This window comes from Cherax quadricarinatus, chromosome 43 (genome assembly GCF_038502225.1).
Source record: "Cherax quadricarinatus isolate ZL_2023a chromosome 43, ASM3850222v1, whole genome shotgun sequence".
Taxonomy (NCBI): Eukaryota; Metazoa; Arthropoda; class Malacostraca; order Decapoda; family Parastacidae; genus Cherax; species Cherax quadricarinatus.
The window spans coordinates 1,302,960-1,322,184 of NC_091334.1; the positions used below are offsets into that span (position 1 = coordinate 1,302,960).

A 19,225-nucleotide genomic window follows, 5' to 3' on the forward strand; every position below is an offset into this window, starting at 1 on the left:
GAAAGTTGTCAACCCTTTGGTCTGTTTTCAAACAGAATCTGCTCGAGTTCTTTCTAATGTTTATGAAGTAAATTATTGAGAACAGGCAATGGAAAGTTATATGAAACTGAGCAAGCATTGCGTTTCCTGTAATTAATTACAGAATGTCATGTTCCATACTTCTTCAGTACAAGACTGAGAGAAGAGTTTCAAGGGAAATTCAACTCCTGGATAATCTCACTGAGAAGCATGTGACCTGTTGGTTGTCCCATGGCACACGGGACAACCAACAGGAGGAAAAGTAAATCAGTAGTAATTGATTCAGAGGAAGATGTCACTGAACTTCAGGAGGATTTAGACAAACTCATGACGTGGTCAGAAAAGTGGCAGATGCAGTTCAATGTAGTTTGAGAATGTCCATAACTTTAGCGCTTATAAACTAAATAACATAGAACTTAGTTCTACAGAATGCGAAAAGGGCTTGGGGGTTATAGTAGTCAGACACATGAAACCAAGACAGTAATTCCTAAACGTACGTAATAATGCAAACAAATTGCTGGGATTTATATCAATAAGTATTAGCAACAGAAGTCCAGCCGTTAAATTAGAGCTCAATACATCGTTAACAAAGCCACACATAGAGTATGCAGCTCAGTTCTAGTGTCCATATTACAGAATGGATATGGTTTAGAAAAACACGTAAGCAAACACTTGGGACTTTGATCACTTCTAACATACAGAGGTTAAATGACAGTAGGCGGAGAGTGAGGTGTGAGTGAAGCATGGGGGACCTGAAAAATGACATATCGGGATAGGGATCATGTGACTTCTGTGTTGCTGGGTAGGTGATGCTTTGCGTGGTTAAGTATCATGTATGCCAATGTTTTAGAAATTTTGTAGTTTCCAGTGTTACGTTCTCTTGTGTCGGTGACGGCGATTACCTAGGCTTCTAGACATAGTCGGCGTCTAAGGTCTTGTTCGGTGAGAACGAGTTGTGCCCCATATCAATTCATCAAATGGCCCGTGGAGTCTCTGTGGAGGACACAAGCTGACCGTGGAGTCTCTGTGGAGGACACAAGCGGACCGTGGAGTCTCTGTGGAGGACACAAGCGGACCGTGGAGTCTCTGTGGAGGACACAAGGGGACCGTGCAGTCTCTGTGGAGGGCATAAGCGGACCGTGGAGTCTCTGTGGAGGACACAAGCGTACCTTAAGTCGTCTCTGTTACTGGCATTTCGATGCTCGCTCAGGCGGACCGAAAGATCTCTGTCCGTTTCCCTTTCATATTTCTTGGAAGAGTATCCACAAGGGTTGGTGTAAACGCTTGCTGTGGAAGTTAGAGGTGTGGGGCTGCGTTTTGTAATGAGGTCTTTGATAGATGTGTTTATGGTGGAAACATTACGTGCCACTCAGATTCGTGCTTCACTTCCCACTCCTGACAGACGTACGGCAGAATATATACTCAGCCAAACTACCACTGCCAACATCCAACAAAACCTGAAGCTTTCACGAAAACTACAAGACCTATGCTTCCACAGCAAATGGAGCGACCAGAAATCATAAATAACTTACCTTCGCACCGAGACAGAAGCCCTCAACCTAGGCGTCGAGTTCACTCCCGATATAAAAAAGAAACACTATCTAGTGGACATTGTAACCAAGAACCAAACTTTTGGGGACTAAGAGTTTCATAAGGGTTTCGTTTAAGGAATTATCACTGTTGCAGCTACTGAGCCTTCAAGACCGATCATTTCCAAAAGATACATCTAAGCACTCAGGGGCCTGGCTAACAACGATGGTATCATCATTACCACCTCTGACGAAGGAGAAAGTGTGGTGCTACTCCACGCTGTCGACTACAGTGAAGTTCTAAATCTCCTCAGTGTTGTCAACACATACAAGCCTGTTTTAGAATCATTGTTACTTCAAAGTACCCAAACTTTTCTTCAAGAGGCCCGTAACTTCTTAGGAAATCAGAGCAGGGCAAGAAACTATTAAAACTTTTCCCAGGTCAACCGAAACCAGCACGCCTGTATGGCCTTCCTAAGACACAGGCCTGGCATCCCACTACGTCCTATCACTTTGGGCATAGGGAGCGCACCACACAGACTAGCCGACCACCTTGCCAAATACCTCTCAGGACTTCGGGGCACCATTAGTCAATCCCACCTCAAACACTCAGGTGACCTTCTCTCTCGAATTTCCAACCTGAATGGTAAAAACAAAAGCATGGATTCCTTTGATGTCACAGCCCTCTTTACAAACGTTTCTACTGATGCTGCAATAAATATTCTGAGACAGAGGCTCATCGATAACCACGACCTCTCATTACCTCTCCTAGATTTCATCAGTCTAGTGGATCTTTGTGTTAACTTCAACCTCTTCAAGCATCAGGACAGCTGTTACAAAGCTTTGGCATTGGCAATGGGAATCCAGTTCAGTGCTGTGCTCGCCAGTCTCTTTATGGAGAACCTAGGGACAGATTAATTTAGCACCCTCATTAGCAACACCATTACCTGGCTAAGATGCATTGCTAGTCACGGCATTATGCCGGGTGAGTGCCCCGGCATAATGCCGTGACGAAACTCAAAGACCTACCATTATGCCTGGTAGCAGCCTTTAGCATGACGTCAAGGCCTGCCTCCACACTCCTCAGTGCTCACGTGGCTGCTGTGGTGAAAGGAAGTGTTGCACTTTTGTCTCTCATCCGTCCCATCTTTTGCCAGTGTTCTCTTTGGTTTTGAGGATATACATGTTTGATTTTGGGTAAAAGGAAGTCTTTAACACTTGAAACTATAACTCAAATCATAGGGCTTCATAAAGCTGGGCAGAGTTTCAAGGCTGGTGGAGGTGTTGAGTTACCGTCTGCCAAACCTCGGCCTGTCCCCTCGAAACAGACATCTGGTCGTACCTTAATTGTGTTAAAGAAGCAATTAGAGAGTACACCTAAGATAACTGCTAGAGAACTGAAAGAAAAGAGCCCATATCTTCTCTCAGAGGTGTCTGTAAGAACTGTTAACAGATGAGTGTCAGCACTGGCCTACAGTAGTCACCCCCAGATTAGGAAACCGATCCTCTCCAAGCCACAGAAGAAACGTAGGCTGGATTATGCAAAGAAATATCTTCACTGGGCTCCTCAACAGTGGTCTGAAGTTCTTTGGAGTGGTGAAACAACCTTCACTGTCACCTGTAACCGTGGAGGACATGTGTAGCGTCCCAGAGGTAGTGATCCGCTAGACCCATGCTACACCTGTGGGACCACCAAACGCCCAGACTCGCCCATGGTTTGGGGGTGTTTCAGTGCTCAGAGTGTTGGTGAATTTACTGTGCGCCCCCCCCCCCCCAAAAAAAAAAACAGTATATGAACCAGTATAATTACCTGGAGTTACTGTGTGACAGTTTACATGAGGTGTTTGACAAGTGTTGGGCTACAGTTTTTATGCAGGACGGTGCACCGTGTCATACCGCCAAATCTGTAGTTCAGTGGCTTAAGGACTGTGAAGTGAGGTTCTTTAATGATTTACCAGGCAATTCCCCAGACCTAAACCCTATTGAGAACCTCTGGTGAAACGAAGTTTACTGGGCAAGGATATCAGTTCCATCCCGCGGCTGGAGGCTGCTCTGCATGAGGCATGGAATAATATGGTTTAGAAAGACATGGGCCTACTGGCCCATGCGAGGCAGGTCCTTATCAAAACAACCTCTGCCTATGATGAGGACGGGTAGACGATGAAATCATGTGACTCCTGTGTTGTTGGGTTGGTGCTGCTTAAGTATCATGTATGCCAATATTTTTGAAATTTTGTAGTTTCCAGTGTTGCGTTCTATAGTGTCGGTGACGGCGATTAGTGAGGCTTCTAGGCACCGTCGGCGTCTGAGGACCTGCCTCGCATGGGCCAGTAGGCCTTCTACAGTGTTCCTCCATTCTTATGTTCTTATGACATTCCTCAGGTCACGTGCGTCACACCTCACTCTCCGCCTATATATAATGTCTTTCTACCTATGTATGTTAGAAGTGATCAAGGTCCCAGGACCGAAACGTTTTCTAATAAATATGTTATAGTGTTTTCTTACGTGTCTTTCTAAACCAACTTGTCGGTATTTATTACCAAGGTTTATACCATGGAATAATATACCTCACCAAACCCTCAAGAATTTGTGCGAGTCTTCCTACACGGCTGAGGGACGTGATTAAGCGTAAAGGACACAGCACCAAGTATTAAAACCTCAGTAATTGTGCATATATATATTATAATCTTTCATGGTACGTGTTTGTGTTTTGGTATGTGTGTGGGGAGGGGCGGCATAATGCCGTGACTAGCACTGTACGTTGACGATATATTGGTTTTCTATCTGAGACGTGTCAATATCCAGGCCCTCTTCAACAAGATCAGTGCTGCCGAGATATCAATAAAGTTTACACTTGAACTCGATAAAGATGACAAACTTCCTCTCCTCGACGTCCTTCTGTGCTGGTCTCCCGACTGTGACAATCTTCTCTTCAAAGTGTATAGAAAACCTACCAACAAGGACGATTTTATATACTTCTGTTAACACCAAGACACCAGCTAAAAGAGGTGTCCTCGCTGCTTCTTGAGAGCTTTTCGCATCTCCAGCCCTTGTTTTCTTGAAGAATGTATCTACATAACACAAGCCTTTACACGTCTTCAGTTTCCATCTTTCTTCATCCGTGATTTGCAGACTCAAGGCACAAGCTGTCCTCAACAAGCCACTCATGAAACAGACCTCTAAGCAGTTCATAATTGTGAGGGAAAAGTTCAATAGATAGGAGTAGCGAGGGAATACATAGTAACAATAGTTTCATTGCCGGCTACTTGTTAAGGTAGGGTAAGTCCAGCTCCCGCTATTCCCGCCTTTTCTCCCCCACCCCTAAAGTGATAGTTTGATTGCCGGCTGCTTGTTAACGTAGGGTCAGTCTAGCTCCCACTATCCCTCCCCCCCCCGAAAGGTGACGTGTGGGGCTCTGGTCAAACAGTAAATCACTCGACTCACAGCTCCCAGCACTACTGTAAGTACATGCCTGCCTTGTATTCTAGTGGATTTATTGGTTGAAAGCTTCACTTTGGACCAATAATAAACTTAGTCTTTTCAGCCTTGCTCTAAGTTGACTGTTGTAATAATCACCACGTCTTTTAGGTATTGTACTTATCATGGAGAGTGATTATTTAAGCAGTGGGTAACCTGTCTATCTTTTCAGCTTGGATGACAGAGGGGGTCACCTGTTAATCAACGAGAAAAACTGACTGAGACGGACTAACGTCCTGGAGACGTCCCATATTGGATTTAATTACCTGTGCACCTGTATGAAATTGCAGGACGTAACCCTACATCATTGCAGCGGTAAAAAACCTGCTTTCCTGTCATTGGGATAGAATACTCACGGCTATACTGTGAAGAACTAGCCGGTGGTGGTCACCAACACCTGCGACCCCCCCCCCCCCCCACATCACCAACGGCTAAGATTTCAACAACACGAAGTGTCACCAACACCAGACACCCCAATATATATATTAGCGTTGAGTTCAAATGTTATTTTATTCATTTTATTTTTCATTTTTCTTTCAAATAGGATATACCTGTCATGTTTTATTGTTTTATGTTTGCTTTAATAAATAATAAAGTGTTTGTCTTTGTTAATTATTATTTCGTTTTCTATTCATTAATTTTCCTGAGGAGGAGCCAGCTTTGGTAATACTGTCTGAAGTTATTACAGAGCTGAGTAAGCCTTCACACACAATGTTCCCATGAGGTGATGCTGCCACGAATACTCGCCAGGTACTTTCTAAGAGTAACATAAAGGTTTCCACCATAAACACATCATCTATCAAAGACCTCACTACGAAACGTAGCCCCACACCTCTAACTTCCACAGCAGGCGTTTACACCATTCCGTGCGGATACTACTGTATGCACGGGAAACTGGCAGAGATCTTTCAGTCCGTATGAACGAGAATCGAAATGCCAGTAACAGAGACTACTTAAGGTACGCCTGTGTCCTCAGGAATTCCACTAGGCCTCTGATGAACTAGAAAGAGGCACACTTGTTCTCACCGAACAAGACTTTAGACGCCGACGATGTCTAAAAGCCTCACTAATCGCCGTCACAGACACATTAGAACGTAACACTGGAAACTATAAAATATCTAAAACATTAGCATACATGATACTCAACCAGGTAAAGCACCACCTACCCAGCAACACAGGAGTCGCATGATCTCATCGTCTACCCGTCCTTATCTCTGACATTCTTCAGGTCAACATGCGTCACTCACACCTCGCTCTCCGCCTGCATATACTGTCTTTTTAACCTCTGCATGTTAGAAGTGATCAATTTCCCAAAACCGAAATGTTTTCTAATAAACATGTCCTAGTGTTTGCTTACGTGCTTTTCTAAATCAACTCGTCGGTATTTATTACAAAGGGTTATACCACAGAATGGATGTAAATTTGTTAGAAAACGTTCAGCGAGGAATAACAAAATTAATAAATAGCATAAGAAATATTCTGTATGAAGAAAGATTGAAATCCCTTAAATTACTTTATGTAGATAAATGGTTCAGAGAACCGACAAGTTGATGAATTAGACGCATGTGCGACACCTGGGTATCTTTATTGAGGAAACGTTTCACCAGACATTGGCTTCACCAGCCCTGTACGAAGAAGAATTGTGAAGATCAGAACCCTGAAGTAATAAATCCCTCAGTCTGGAGCCAATGTAATCAGTCCATCAATCTTGAAAAGAATACAACATATACGTGAAGTGGCTTATATACTGTAGACAGGTGAGGTGAAGCCGTCGTAGGTGGTATCACAGTGGACAAATCCACATGTGGAAGTAGGTCCTGACTGTAGGTTAGGCAAGTGAAGAAGTCCTTATAACAAAATCCCTCCATCAACTTGTCGGTTCTCTAATTGATTTATCTGCATTCCTGTTAGACACAGCAACGTCTTGGGATCTTAAAAATAAACTGTTCTTTTTCTCCAGAGTTCTGTCATCCTATCTTAGTTCAGAACTCATCCCTTGCTTATATAAGCATGCCATCATCTCACTGGATACAACCCACAACACTACTAACACCCAGTTACCTCATTACTCATACTAATTTGACAATTACCTTCTTCCCTTGTACCTCATATGACATCGTTCTTTCTTCTCAACAGCCTACGTGACAGCTATTTTGAAGACAGTGACGGTGAACGTGTGGATTGGAATGTTTAATATCCGAGGCTTCCGTTGGATGGACCATACAGCAGTTACCTTTACAAACTGGGCCTCGGGAGAGCCAGACGGACACATGTATTGGGTAAGTGTCTGTCTAATTCTGTCACAATATGTGGCTATCCCTAATCCTTAACACATTTTACATAAACCAAGATCTCTGTTTACGTAATACATCAATCAAAAAAGATGGATTTCATGAGATAATTTCTCACTTAGTACATTCTTCAAGCTCCTGTAAGGGAAGCCACTCCATACACCATCACACATATTAGATATATTGTCATACTCCATCACAAAGGATGCTTTTACCTGTCATACTCAATCACGTAAGATGGCTTTCCTGTCATTCTTTAACACACAGGTCTTGTTAGTCTTACTAAAACACACAGGAAGGCTCTCTTGTTGTCCCCATCACTGAAGGTGATTTTCTGCCATACTGCATCACGCAGAAAGGTTGACCAACTATTCTGTTTAATTAAGTTATCGAAAATAATTATCGTATATTTTTAATAGGGAAAAATTCATTTTTTTAACACACTGGCCGTCTCCAACATAGGTAGGATGACGTAAAAAAAGGAAATACTTTCACCATCATTCATTCAATAACTGTCTTACCAGATATACAAAAACATCGTAACTGAAATGACCATCCGCACTGCAACATTCCCGCCCCTTCTTTAAATTGCAAACGCTCTTCTTCCCACCTCCAGGAATCATGTATAGTTAACCAGTTTCCCCCTGAATTTATTTATAATCGTTATCTTGCTCATTTCCTTTTTCAGATTCTTGAGATGCTTATCTTACAAATAACGCAAGTTACATTTAGGAACACCTTTACTAACACCACACTTAGAAAACACCGCACTTAAAAATATCCTAATATACTTTCACGAGTTCAGGTCCTTGTCTAGGTCTGCAGTACCCAACTGCTCAGTATTAAATCAAACGAGGAACTAAAGCAGACACAGAACCAACATGTGATTTAACTGCAATTCTTCACCAAATATGTTCATGTATACTGCATAAACGAGGTACAGAAAGTTAAACATATGCCAATTCAGATGTAAACAGCATTTAGAGTAATAATTAAGAAGTACTTTCTCAACTACAACAGTAAATTCACCCTCATGATGACCCATGGCTGGTAGCAAATATGACGTGAACCAGCTGCCAGCTTCTAAGGATCTGCTTGGGAAAATTGTTACACTAAATAAATTCAGAGAACCACCACTCAACCCTTCCTCAGTTCACAACGGTCACCAAAACAATTAGAGTCTGAAACTACCGCTAGATAGTTCTGGATACTGTGCTTACAACTAGCTGAGATAAATTATTAAATTCTTTCTTTCTTTCAACACACCGGCCGTATCCCACCGAGGCGGGGTTGCTCAAAAGGAATAACGAAAGTTTCTCCTTTTACATTTAGTAATATATACAGGAGAAGGGGTTACTAGCCCCTTGCTCCCGGCATTTTAGTTGCCTCTTACAACATGCATGGCTTACGGAGGAAGAATTCTGTTCCACTTTCCCATGGAGATAAGAGGAAATAAACAAGAACAAGAATTAGAAAGAAAATAGAAGAAAACCCAGAGGTGTGTGTATATATATGCTTGTACATGTATGTGTAGTGTGACCTAAGTGTAAGTAGAAGTAGCAAGACATAACTGTAATCTTGCATGTTTATGAGACAGACAAAAGACATCAGCAATCCTACCATCATGTAAAACAATTACAGGCTTTAGTTTTACACTCACAGGACGGTAGTACCTCGTTGCTGTCTACCAACTACTACCACAGGACGGTAGTACCTCCCTTGCTGCAGGACGGTAGTACCTCCCTGGGTGGTTGCTGTCTACCAACCTACTACCACAGGACGGTAGTACCTCCCTGGGCGGTTGCTGTCTACCAACCTACTACCACAGGACGGTAGTACCTCCCTGGGTGGTTGCTGTCTACTAACCTACTACCACAGGACGGTAGTACCTCCCTGGGCGGTTGCTGTCTACCAACCTACTACCACAGGACGGTAGTACCTCCCTGGGTGGTTGCTGTCTACCAACCTACTACCACAGGACGGTAGTACCTCCCTGGGTGGTTGCTGTCTACCAACCTACTACCACAGGACGGTAGTACCTCCCTGGGTGGTTGCTGTCTACCAACCTACTACCACAGGACGGTAGTACCTCCCTGGGTGGTTGATGTCTACCAACCTACTACCACAGGACGGTAGTACCTCCCTGGGTGGTTGCTGTCTACCAACCTACTACCACAGGACGGTAGTACCTCCCTGGGCGGTTGCTGTCTACCAACCTACTACCTAGAAAATTATTAAATTATGGATTTGTATTGACTTTATCTAATATAGAGTGAATGCAAATTGTAATAAGTTTAATTAATAAGCCGCAATGCCATGCACCCACTTATTAATGTACATGGTTCATGCAACACTTACAAACACCACATATAACTAAAAGTTATAATCATATTTACGAACACCTCACTCAGTTCTTGAAAAGAAAAACTGAATAATTACTAAGATACAAGCTTAAATAAAACTATAGTTAATCTTGTTATTTGCATAATTCGAAACAATAGTTTAAAAAAAAATTACACACTAATGTATCACTGGTGACGATGTATCACGATCACGTGGACACCATGCCCAGCCCTTCTAGGGCAGGGTAGGTGCCTGAGCCCGAGCCTTTACCTCATAAGACTGTCATTCCCATTTACCCCCTTGGGGCGGGGATGGCAGACCAGAGAGGCCTAGCTTGTGGCTAGGCCTGGGGACAGTTGGTCCCAAAGATGAGGTACTTGTGCCTCCTCCCATGGGAGACTTAGGTCTCAGACACTCCCTAAAGTGGGAGCCAAGGCCGGGCCACCACTTGGAAAAGGCCCGGGCCGGGAGAATACCGGCTAATCTTTAATAATAATAATAATAATAATAATAATAAATCACGATCACGAGTACTTACAAGGGCTGTAATACCTGGCCGGGTTAAATTAATATGCCAGGTTACGGGAGGAAAATTTAGATGAATGGGCTCTCTCTGACAATAAACGGTTTAAGACAAACATATCTTTCAATTTAGCTCTCTCAACCCTGTGCAGACACAAGTATACATCATCAAAATAAATATAATCAGACTAAGTGATAAACTCGAAGAGTCATACAGTATTGCAGGGAGGGATTCACTAAAGGAGGAATATATGGAGGTTAGGAATGAGGGATAGTGGAGAGTGCAGAATGTAAAATAAATTCAAAGTTGGTGCAATAAGTTGGTTGCTGTTAAAGTCAAAGAGAGAGTGAGTCACCATCAAAAGTGAGACTTTTAGCGAGGAGGTCAGTTTGAGTGTGCTGGGAAGGTGGAGAGATCGGAAGTGAATTCCGCATACCCCCTGATAGACAGAACAGTCTATTAAGAAAAGGTGAGCAGACAATCTGACAATCTTTGCAAAGCGGAATTAGGCGTTTTTCCATGAGATTCCAGTGAGTGATACTCGTGTGACAGACACACAGGTGAGAGAGTGCAGTCTCTCAAACACAACGGAAACCCAAACGTTGCTTGACAGAAAATAATTTACTGAGAACCCACTTGGAGCACCGTTGTTACCAGCGGTGGTTGCGAATTTGCCTACAGATTACTGGAAAATATTCCAAAAAAAGAAATATCCCTGTTGGAAATTGGGAGGTGATGAACCTAGCACCTGAGACTGCCTGTCTGCCTGCTGGAACCCACTCAGATCAAAATAAATATGAAAATACTTCTCATCAAATTACGCCCCCATTCAGAGCTTTTAGCCGATCAGATGAGGCATTCTCTAGTTATTACACTGGAAGCAGTTTTCTTAATAAAAATTTAAACCTGATTTACACCTATTCAGAATAAATTTATGGGTTATCGTCCTTATTATAGAAGGCATCGTCAGTAATATTTTTGAAGCATACATTGGTTTACCTGGAGAGAGTTCCGAGGGTCAACGCCCTTGCGGCCCGGTCTGTGACCAGGCCTCCTTAGGTCAGTGTCCCAGGATGCGACCCACACCAGTCGACTAACACCCAGGTACCCATTTTACTGATGGTGAACATAGACAACAGGTGGAAAGAAACACGTCCAATGTTTCTACTCTGGCTGGGAATCGAACCCAGGCCCTCACCGTGTGAAGCGACAGCGTTAACCACCAGGCCACCATCACTATTTCTTCAATAAAATTATCAAATCGCAACATATGGCGCCCACTAGCAGTGTGATCTTGGTATTGGGAAGCTTCTCTACTGATGAAAATTTGAAGCCCATCAGATGAGTCATTAACCAAAAATTTGAAGCCCATCAGATGAGTCATTAACCAAAAATTTGAAGCCCATCAGATGAGTCATTAACCAAAAATTTGAAGCCCATCAGATGAGTCATTAACCAAAAATTTGAAGCCCATCAGATGAGTCATTAACCAAAAATTTGAAGCCCATCAGATGAGTCATTAACCAAAAATTTGAAGCCCATCAGATGAGTCATTAACCAAAAATTTGAAGCCCATCAGATGAGTCATTAACCAAAAATTTGAAGCCCATCAGATGAGTCATTAACCAAAAATTTGAAGCCCATCAGATGATTCATTAACCAAAAATTTGAAGCCCATCAGATGAGTCATTAACCAAAAATTTGAAGCCCATCAGATGATTCATTAACCAAAAATGGTACAGATTCCCACCATACCCAGTTTTTCTTTTAGTGTTTCACTTTATAACAAATTTGCCTGCATGCAAACACTTGGTGCTGCCCTGGCTCTGTTATGCACACTCAAGCCGTTCAGAAAAGGAAACCTGAAATTTATTTATAATGGTTTACCGGGAATAATAATTTCACTGTTTTTAACACACAAAATCATCAAACCTGATGAATCTTATTGTAGCTAGCATGTCCAGTGTCTAACGCGACGGTCTGGAGCTTTTTCTTTATTTTATTTATTTAAAACAGTACAATACATTAAATAAAGAAAGTATCACATTTCATTTCATTCACAGAAAGTATAATTACCATTATCAATATATACGCTAGAACGGTTAACTTGTGTTGACAAAAATTGTCGCCCGTCCACTATGTATTATGTACCTAGCCTAAGGTAAAACAAGATTACACAAATTTTACGTTACATTAATCAAATACATATTATATACATTATTATAAACAAAGAGAAACGTTACATCTATAATATGTATTAGTGTTTGATATTTTGTCATTAAAACCTTTATACGGACATTATACATAAACAAGTGCATATATAACAAAATATTCAAATATGAACGATATGTAATGATTCCGGTGCTCAGTCTACTGGATTACTGTAATGATACAAATTATATTCAGTACAATACACAAAGGGTTCCACTTAATAGCATGGGATAATTCTGAATTGCTAATACAAGTAACATTATGCAACATACACACACCACACATTCTTACCTTATATACACACACAAGAAAACGAGTGTTACATCCACTAAACTGTCAAAGGAAACAGTTACACTAATCATCGCATCCACAACAGTGATCAAATATGTGTAATAGGACTACGTGCAGAAAACACACATTGTTAACGTCCATATCTAGTCATATTTCAAACATGTATCCCAGGAGTCCCCAAGCAGAATGTTACCAGGTATCAGCCACATGGCTAATACAAGGAAAGTATAAAATGAAAAACTATACATATAAGTTGCACGAGGTGCTTTTATGTAACGCCTGTCATGCAATGCATGAGTGGAATATTAGTTGATGAGTGGAACAGTCTACCTAGTTGGGTTATTGAGGCTGGGACTTTGGGTAGTTTCAAATTTAGGTTGGATAAGTACATGAGTGGGAGGGGTTGGATTTGAGTGGGACTTGCACATCGGAGCCTGTTTCTTGGGTGGCATTGAAAATTGGGTTGGTCAAATGTTTGTTAGTGGGATGAATTGTAAAGGACCTGTCTAGTATGGGCCAACAGGCCTGCTGCAGTGTTCCTCCTTTCTTATGTTCTTCTTATGTTAACCCACATTAATATAAGAACAAAAAAAATAGTATCCATCATAACTAACGATCATACCTAGCATTTATACATTAGACCGCACCTGTACCAATCATGTGCCACCTCCACACACCCATATTCAAGAAGCCAGCCTCGTGTAACCTCTAAGGTATTAACGCCCATAAATCCCTGACATGGAATCTGCAATATCCCTCTGAAAATAATAAAAACCATCTGTTTCCTGTAATGTCTTTATTTCGCTGCTGTGTACCATAAAAAATCGCTACCAGTGCTCTGATTCTCTCCCTCACAGATAAATGCCTATATACCCCATGATGTGTATACAAAATCCGTCACTAAATATCCGATTGCATTCTGTACCGGTGTTCCGACACCCCCCCTCCTCCCCAACATCTAAACTTAAAGCTCTTAAGACACTAATCCCACCCACACCCACCATTCTTAAAACCCTACTAAACCACAACCTTATGGGTTCCAATCTCGTACAGAAATAAACTGCATGAAAGACCGTATCAAGATCCCCACAAATACCACACCCGCACAATCTCCCACCCCCATAAGCATTGACTTTTCCTTATTAACCGTCATCCCAGTTGCTTTCCAGAAACATTCCACCAATTCGCTCACTTTTCCTAAAACCTTTGCTCCACGAAATAAAACCGTAGTGTCATCCACGTAACCTATAATTCCTGATTGTACCCCCACCTCACCTTGCATTTCATCCTGTCGTACAATCCCCCGCACGGCTCTAAAAAATGGGTCCTGAATCAACGCAAAAAGAATTTGTGATACAGGGCACACCTGCCGCAATCCCCTATGCATCCTAACTACTTTTCCCAACCTACCATTTACCTGCACCCTAAACATAGCCTGCTCGTACAAAACCTGTGCCCAACTAACAATTTCCTTTCTGAAACCTTGCCACTGCATAAACTTCCATAATGCTTCTCTCTCCACACAATCGTATGCAGCGTGCCAATCTAAAGCTAATGTTCCACCTTTATTACCCCTCCCGCTTTCCTCAATGAACCTGCGAATAATTCCTTGCCCCACACACATAGATCGTCCTGGCACACCATATTGTCCCTCGTCCAAACACCCTCTCCAAAACCCGTTTTATCCTATTTCCTAACATTTTCTCAAAAATTTTATAATCGCCACACATTAATGAGATTGCCTTATAATTATGTATATGATTCCCAGATTTCTTTTTCGGGACCAGAACAACAACACCCGTTCTTTGGTGCTGTCCCATGATGCCACTATTTTTCATGGCATTAAATAACATCACTAAAAATTCACGAATACAATCCCAATTTTCCTTGTAAAAATCACAAGGGATTCCGTCAATCCCCGGTGACTTCCCTACACTCATACCCTCCACAGCCAACCTAATCTCTTCTTCACTTATAGGTCCATTCAAATCCAACCTGTCCATGTACTCTAGATCACAACGTACCCATTCACCCATTTCTCCCAGCGCCCCCTTAGAAATCCCAGCATTTTTATATTGCAATTCATACCATGCGTTTACAATGGTATTCATAGCCTCCGTTGACATAAGAACCTGCCCCCTACTAAAGGCACCCAATGGCTCCTGAACCTCTAATCTCATTAATTCTGTCGCCCTGCGAAGTTTGCCCTGCTCTCGCAAGACAAACGCCGAAGGTCGGTCACCCCATAAAACCTCATCAATTCCACTCGCTATCCTCGCAGCATCAAAAATACGATTGTGAATGTCTCCAATTAAGTGTTTTAAATTTTCAATTTCAACCACCGGATACACTCCCCCACCATTCGTATAACATGCTTGCATTTGACCTTCAAGATAGTTCAAGAGCCCATACTGCATTCTCCTGTCTTCTTTGTCTTGCTGCTGCTAAAAATCCCTCACCTTCACCTTACCGACAGTATCCCACCATTCAACTATATCAAGCCCCACCCGACATTCAGCCCACCATCCCCTCCAAGCACTCGCAAAAGCTTCCCTCACACCTCTTTTATGCATTAATCCCACATTCAATTTCCAGAAACCTCTGAAACGCCTCGGTAATCCTACCCAGTCTACATCCGCCATAACACCTCTGTGATCGGAAAAGCTCACATTTAACACACGTACACTCCTGACGCTGACACCTCTAGAAACGTATATGCGATCCAGTCTTGCCGCATACTCCCTTCTAACGAACGTATTCATGAACCCGCCCACCTCATCCCCCCCCACATCCGTAACATTAACACTCCGCAATAGATCCCCTAAATATCCTGAAAAAAAACCTCTCCCTCTAGGTTCGACATCCTTGCGACGATCAGTGCAATTCCAATCACCCCCAATAATCGTGACGACTGGCAATGATCATAAATGGTACACCAACACGTCCCTAAAAAACGTATTTTTTATACGCGTGTCACCTTCTGCCGGTCCGTATACACCCAGGAAGGCCACCTGTACCCCACCCCAAACCCCATCCACCCAAACTACCCTCCCCTCCTCTCCTACCTCACATGTTTGCAAAGAAAACGGGCTAGCCTCTTTAACTAACACTGCTACACCACCTTTCAGTCTATTAGAGCAGCCCATGTACAAAATATATTCAGGAATCAGCAATTCACCTAAAGATTTATAATTGTGTTCTTGTAAGAACACGACATCGGGTACATGATTTTTTAACAAAACCTCCAAACACTTACGTTTTTCAACAGATCGTAGCCCATTTATATTTAAAGTAAGACACTTGAATGTTTCATTGGAGGTTTACCCTTGGATACCTTAACAATCTTGGTTCCTTTGCGTATATCTGCACTTCTTCCCCCCCCCCCCCTGTGTCGTTCTCTTTGACATGCTGAACACATTTAGATTTGCCCGTGTCTCTACGGGTCTCGCCGCACCATGCTTTGTTCCCCAACCTTTGTCCTGGTGTTAAAACATCTTCACAGTCAGGTATCGCCGCCGCTCTCTTACGAGAACTGCTGCCAGTATCCATCTCATCCTCAGAACTGTTGTTTCTGTGAACCTCCACGATCACAACCTGATGTTCAGCAATATGCCCGGTGGATGCTCCGTCCTTCTCCTGTACACTTACATCCTCTAAACCACCTTGAATCCCCTCTGATGTGGAAGCATCCAACAAAACGTTCAGAGCTTCTTGAATAGAGTGCTCCATGTCATCCTGAGTATAAACGAAGTCTTCCTCTGTCGTCGCCGATACCACGCCCACGTCCTCCACTGCACCAGGGAGAGTTAGACATACCGGTGATTCTTCAATCTCGCCCTCTACCTCCTCACTCCACGGTTTACTAGCCAATGTATGTTGTTGCGTAGCAGCAACATATGACCACTGCTCCGTTGTAACATCAATCCGCCTTACTTCCGTCGTTTTACCACGTCTTGTAGGGCACTGCGCCGCCATATGGTCATACATCCCACAAAGCCTATACGTACGCCTTTGGCCTGAGTACGTAACATATACTTGCGTAAGAAAGTCCTCCATAACCACATACGACGGAATAGGGTGCTTGAGGGACATTTTCAGGGAGAAAGACCCCTCCGGCATACCAACTAGAGGACCATCATGCCACCGTCCCAAAGTTGCCATATGAACCGTGCCATAGCGTGCAAAAACATTCCTCAAATCACTTTCATCCGCCTCAAAAGGAACGTTTCGTACTTTGATCCAGGTGTAAAAACGGGAGACGTCGTGAAGTCGAACAGTGACACCAGGATTAATGGTCTTGATCACATCCTGATACCTGGCAACCATGTTTTCGTAAGTACTATTTTGTCTGAATTTGACAAAAAGCCTCGAATTGCCGTTTAAAGAGACACCATAAAGCTCTTCATTATTGATACCATATGTATCTCGGAGTATCGCAGTAAGCAGCAGATGAATATTCTGATTGTTGAGCGAGCCTCTCACTAATTAAAGGCAGACGGTGTTGACTCGCCTACGTGCACCTTCCGCCATTGTGAGTGCACTGAGGAAAACTGCGCAGAAACCAAAAGAGTCAGGAGCTACTGCGCAGTCTGCCCGCACGGCCCGAGAGCGATGCGAACAATGCGTACTGCCCTGGCTCTTTTATGCACACTCAAGCCGTTCAGAAAAGGCAACCTGAAATTTATTTATAATGGTTTACCGGGAATAATAATTTCACGCTTTTTAACACACAAAATCATCAAACCTGATGAATCTTATTGTAGCTAGCATGTCCAGTGTCTAACGCGACGGTCTGGAGTTTTGTGACTCTGATCGTGGGTTCAAACCCCACCCGTGGTATAGTTTGTATGCAATCGTGTCATTACGATGTCGTGAGTCGTGTCCATATATTTGATGTGTTTCAGTCACTTCTCAATGCCAGAAAGGTATCATACATGGATAAAAAGAATCAAGAAAACAATGAACCTTGTTTTCAGCTCCCACGTAGTGAGCTTTCTCTGGTGAATCTAGGAAATCCGATATTCTCATGCACATAGCAGTAGTAAGTCTTTAGGTATTTCACGATTTTCCTTTTATTTGCTACCATTTCCCTATATATATTTTTTGTCACTATTCTTCAGAGCAGAGGAGCTTTTGATTTAGCCTTGCCTCTCACCCACATCATTCTCAAGAACAAACGATGGCTACTGACAAATGCAGTATAATGCGATCTTTACAGAAAATGTTTAGCCCATAAAGAGGGCCATAATAACTCATAAACAGAACTACCTAGGTAGAGATGATGTCCATATAGAGAATAGAGGAGAGAATAAGGGATGTTGATGCCCATTATGCCCTGTGTCTCCTCACAAGGTGTCTTACTCTGCCAACCCAACAATCAACGAATATGACTGACTCTTGAGATCAAACTTTAAGAAAGCATTGAATCTGTCACTGGAAGATCAGCAGTGGGATCAGGCAACTCTTCCAGTGCGACTGGAAGGTAAAGAAGTGCGCAAGGCAACGCGGGTAGCTTTACCTGCATTTCTGTCCTCTTGTATGGTTTCCAGTCAAGGAGATTGTCCCTGAACGCTTGAGAGGTGCAGTAGGAGGTCAAGACCCCAGGTTCATTGAAGCAGCCATGCTATACGACACCCTTGTAGGCCCCTCAAGCAGACCAGTTCCTCCCAGAGAGCACAAACAGTTCCACTGGGGCAAACCGATAATGGAAAAAAATTGCCAACAGGTGCTGCTCTTCGCCTAGCCGCCCCCATACTCACCGAACATAGGTGTATTTGCGGCAGGACGTCGGCTGATCAATTCGGACTTCATGGTCTCGTGTGTCATACATCAAAAGGGAAGTATGTTAGACATGAGGAGGCCAGCGACATCATAAACTGTTGCCCAGCTGAACGGGAATCCCAAGCACAAAGGTTTGACGGAAGTCAAAAGCATTTTGATGGAGTCACTATGCTACCATGAAAGGATGGTAAGCAGATTGCCTAGGACTACACCTGTGCTGCCGCTTTGGCAGACACCTATTTGCCATACTCTGAAGCTGCAGAGGGTGGAGTCTCCAGCTACAGAGAGACTCAGAGGATTCGCAAATATGAACACCTGTCCTCTGGCTATAACTTCATCCCAGTTCTGTCAGAAACCCTTTGAACATGGAGCAAGTGTGCTCTAAAGTTCCTCAAAGAGCCGGGTGAAAAGCTCATAGAAACTTAGAATCACAGAAAGGCCAGCTGCCCCTTTCAGGAATTCAGTGTTGTGATCCAGAGAGGAAATGCTTGCAGCATTCTGGGCACGCAGACCAAAGCCGGGGAGCTGGACGAAGTACTCGAGATGTAGCTTTAAAATGTTATTCATGTTGTTCTACTCTCTACTGTATTTTTCTCAATGCATTTTCTCTTTAAATAAAGTCCACTTAGATTACTGAATATAGGGGGTGGTAGAGGAAGAAAATATTCAAACAGCTCCAGGGGAAAACTCGAGTTTTCCCTAAAGTAAGTTTATTCTTTTCTCTGAGGATGAGGGACCCCAGTCCAGTCTCAGAGGTGGTA

At 43.0% G+C, this 19,225-nt stretch overlaps 1 protein-coding gene across 1 annotated transcript in view; it reads left to right on the forward strand.

The window, feature by feature from the left end:
* Positions 1-19,225, forward strand: part of LOC128694354 (macrophage mannose receptor 1) — a 175,642-nt gene that overhangs the window by 84,091 nt on the left and 72,326 nt on the right. Inside the window, exon 9 of the mRNA XM_070093469.1 lies at positions 7,161-7,303. Within this exon, the coding sequence (XP_069949570.1) occupies positions 7,161-7,303 (143 nt within the window). The remainder of the gene's footprint in view (positions 1-7,160; positions 7,304-19,225) is intronic.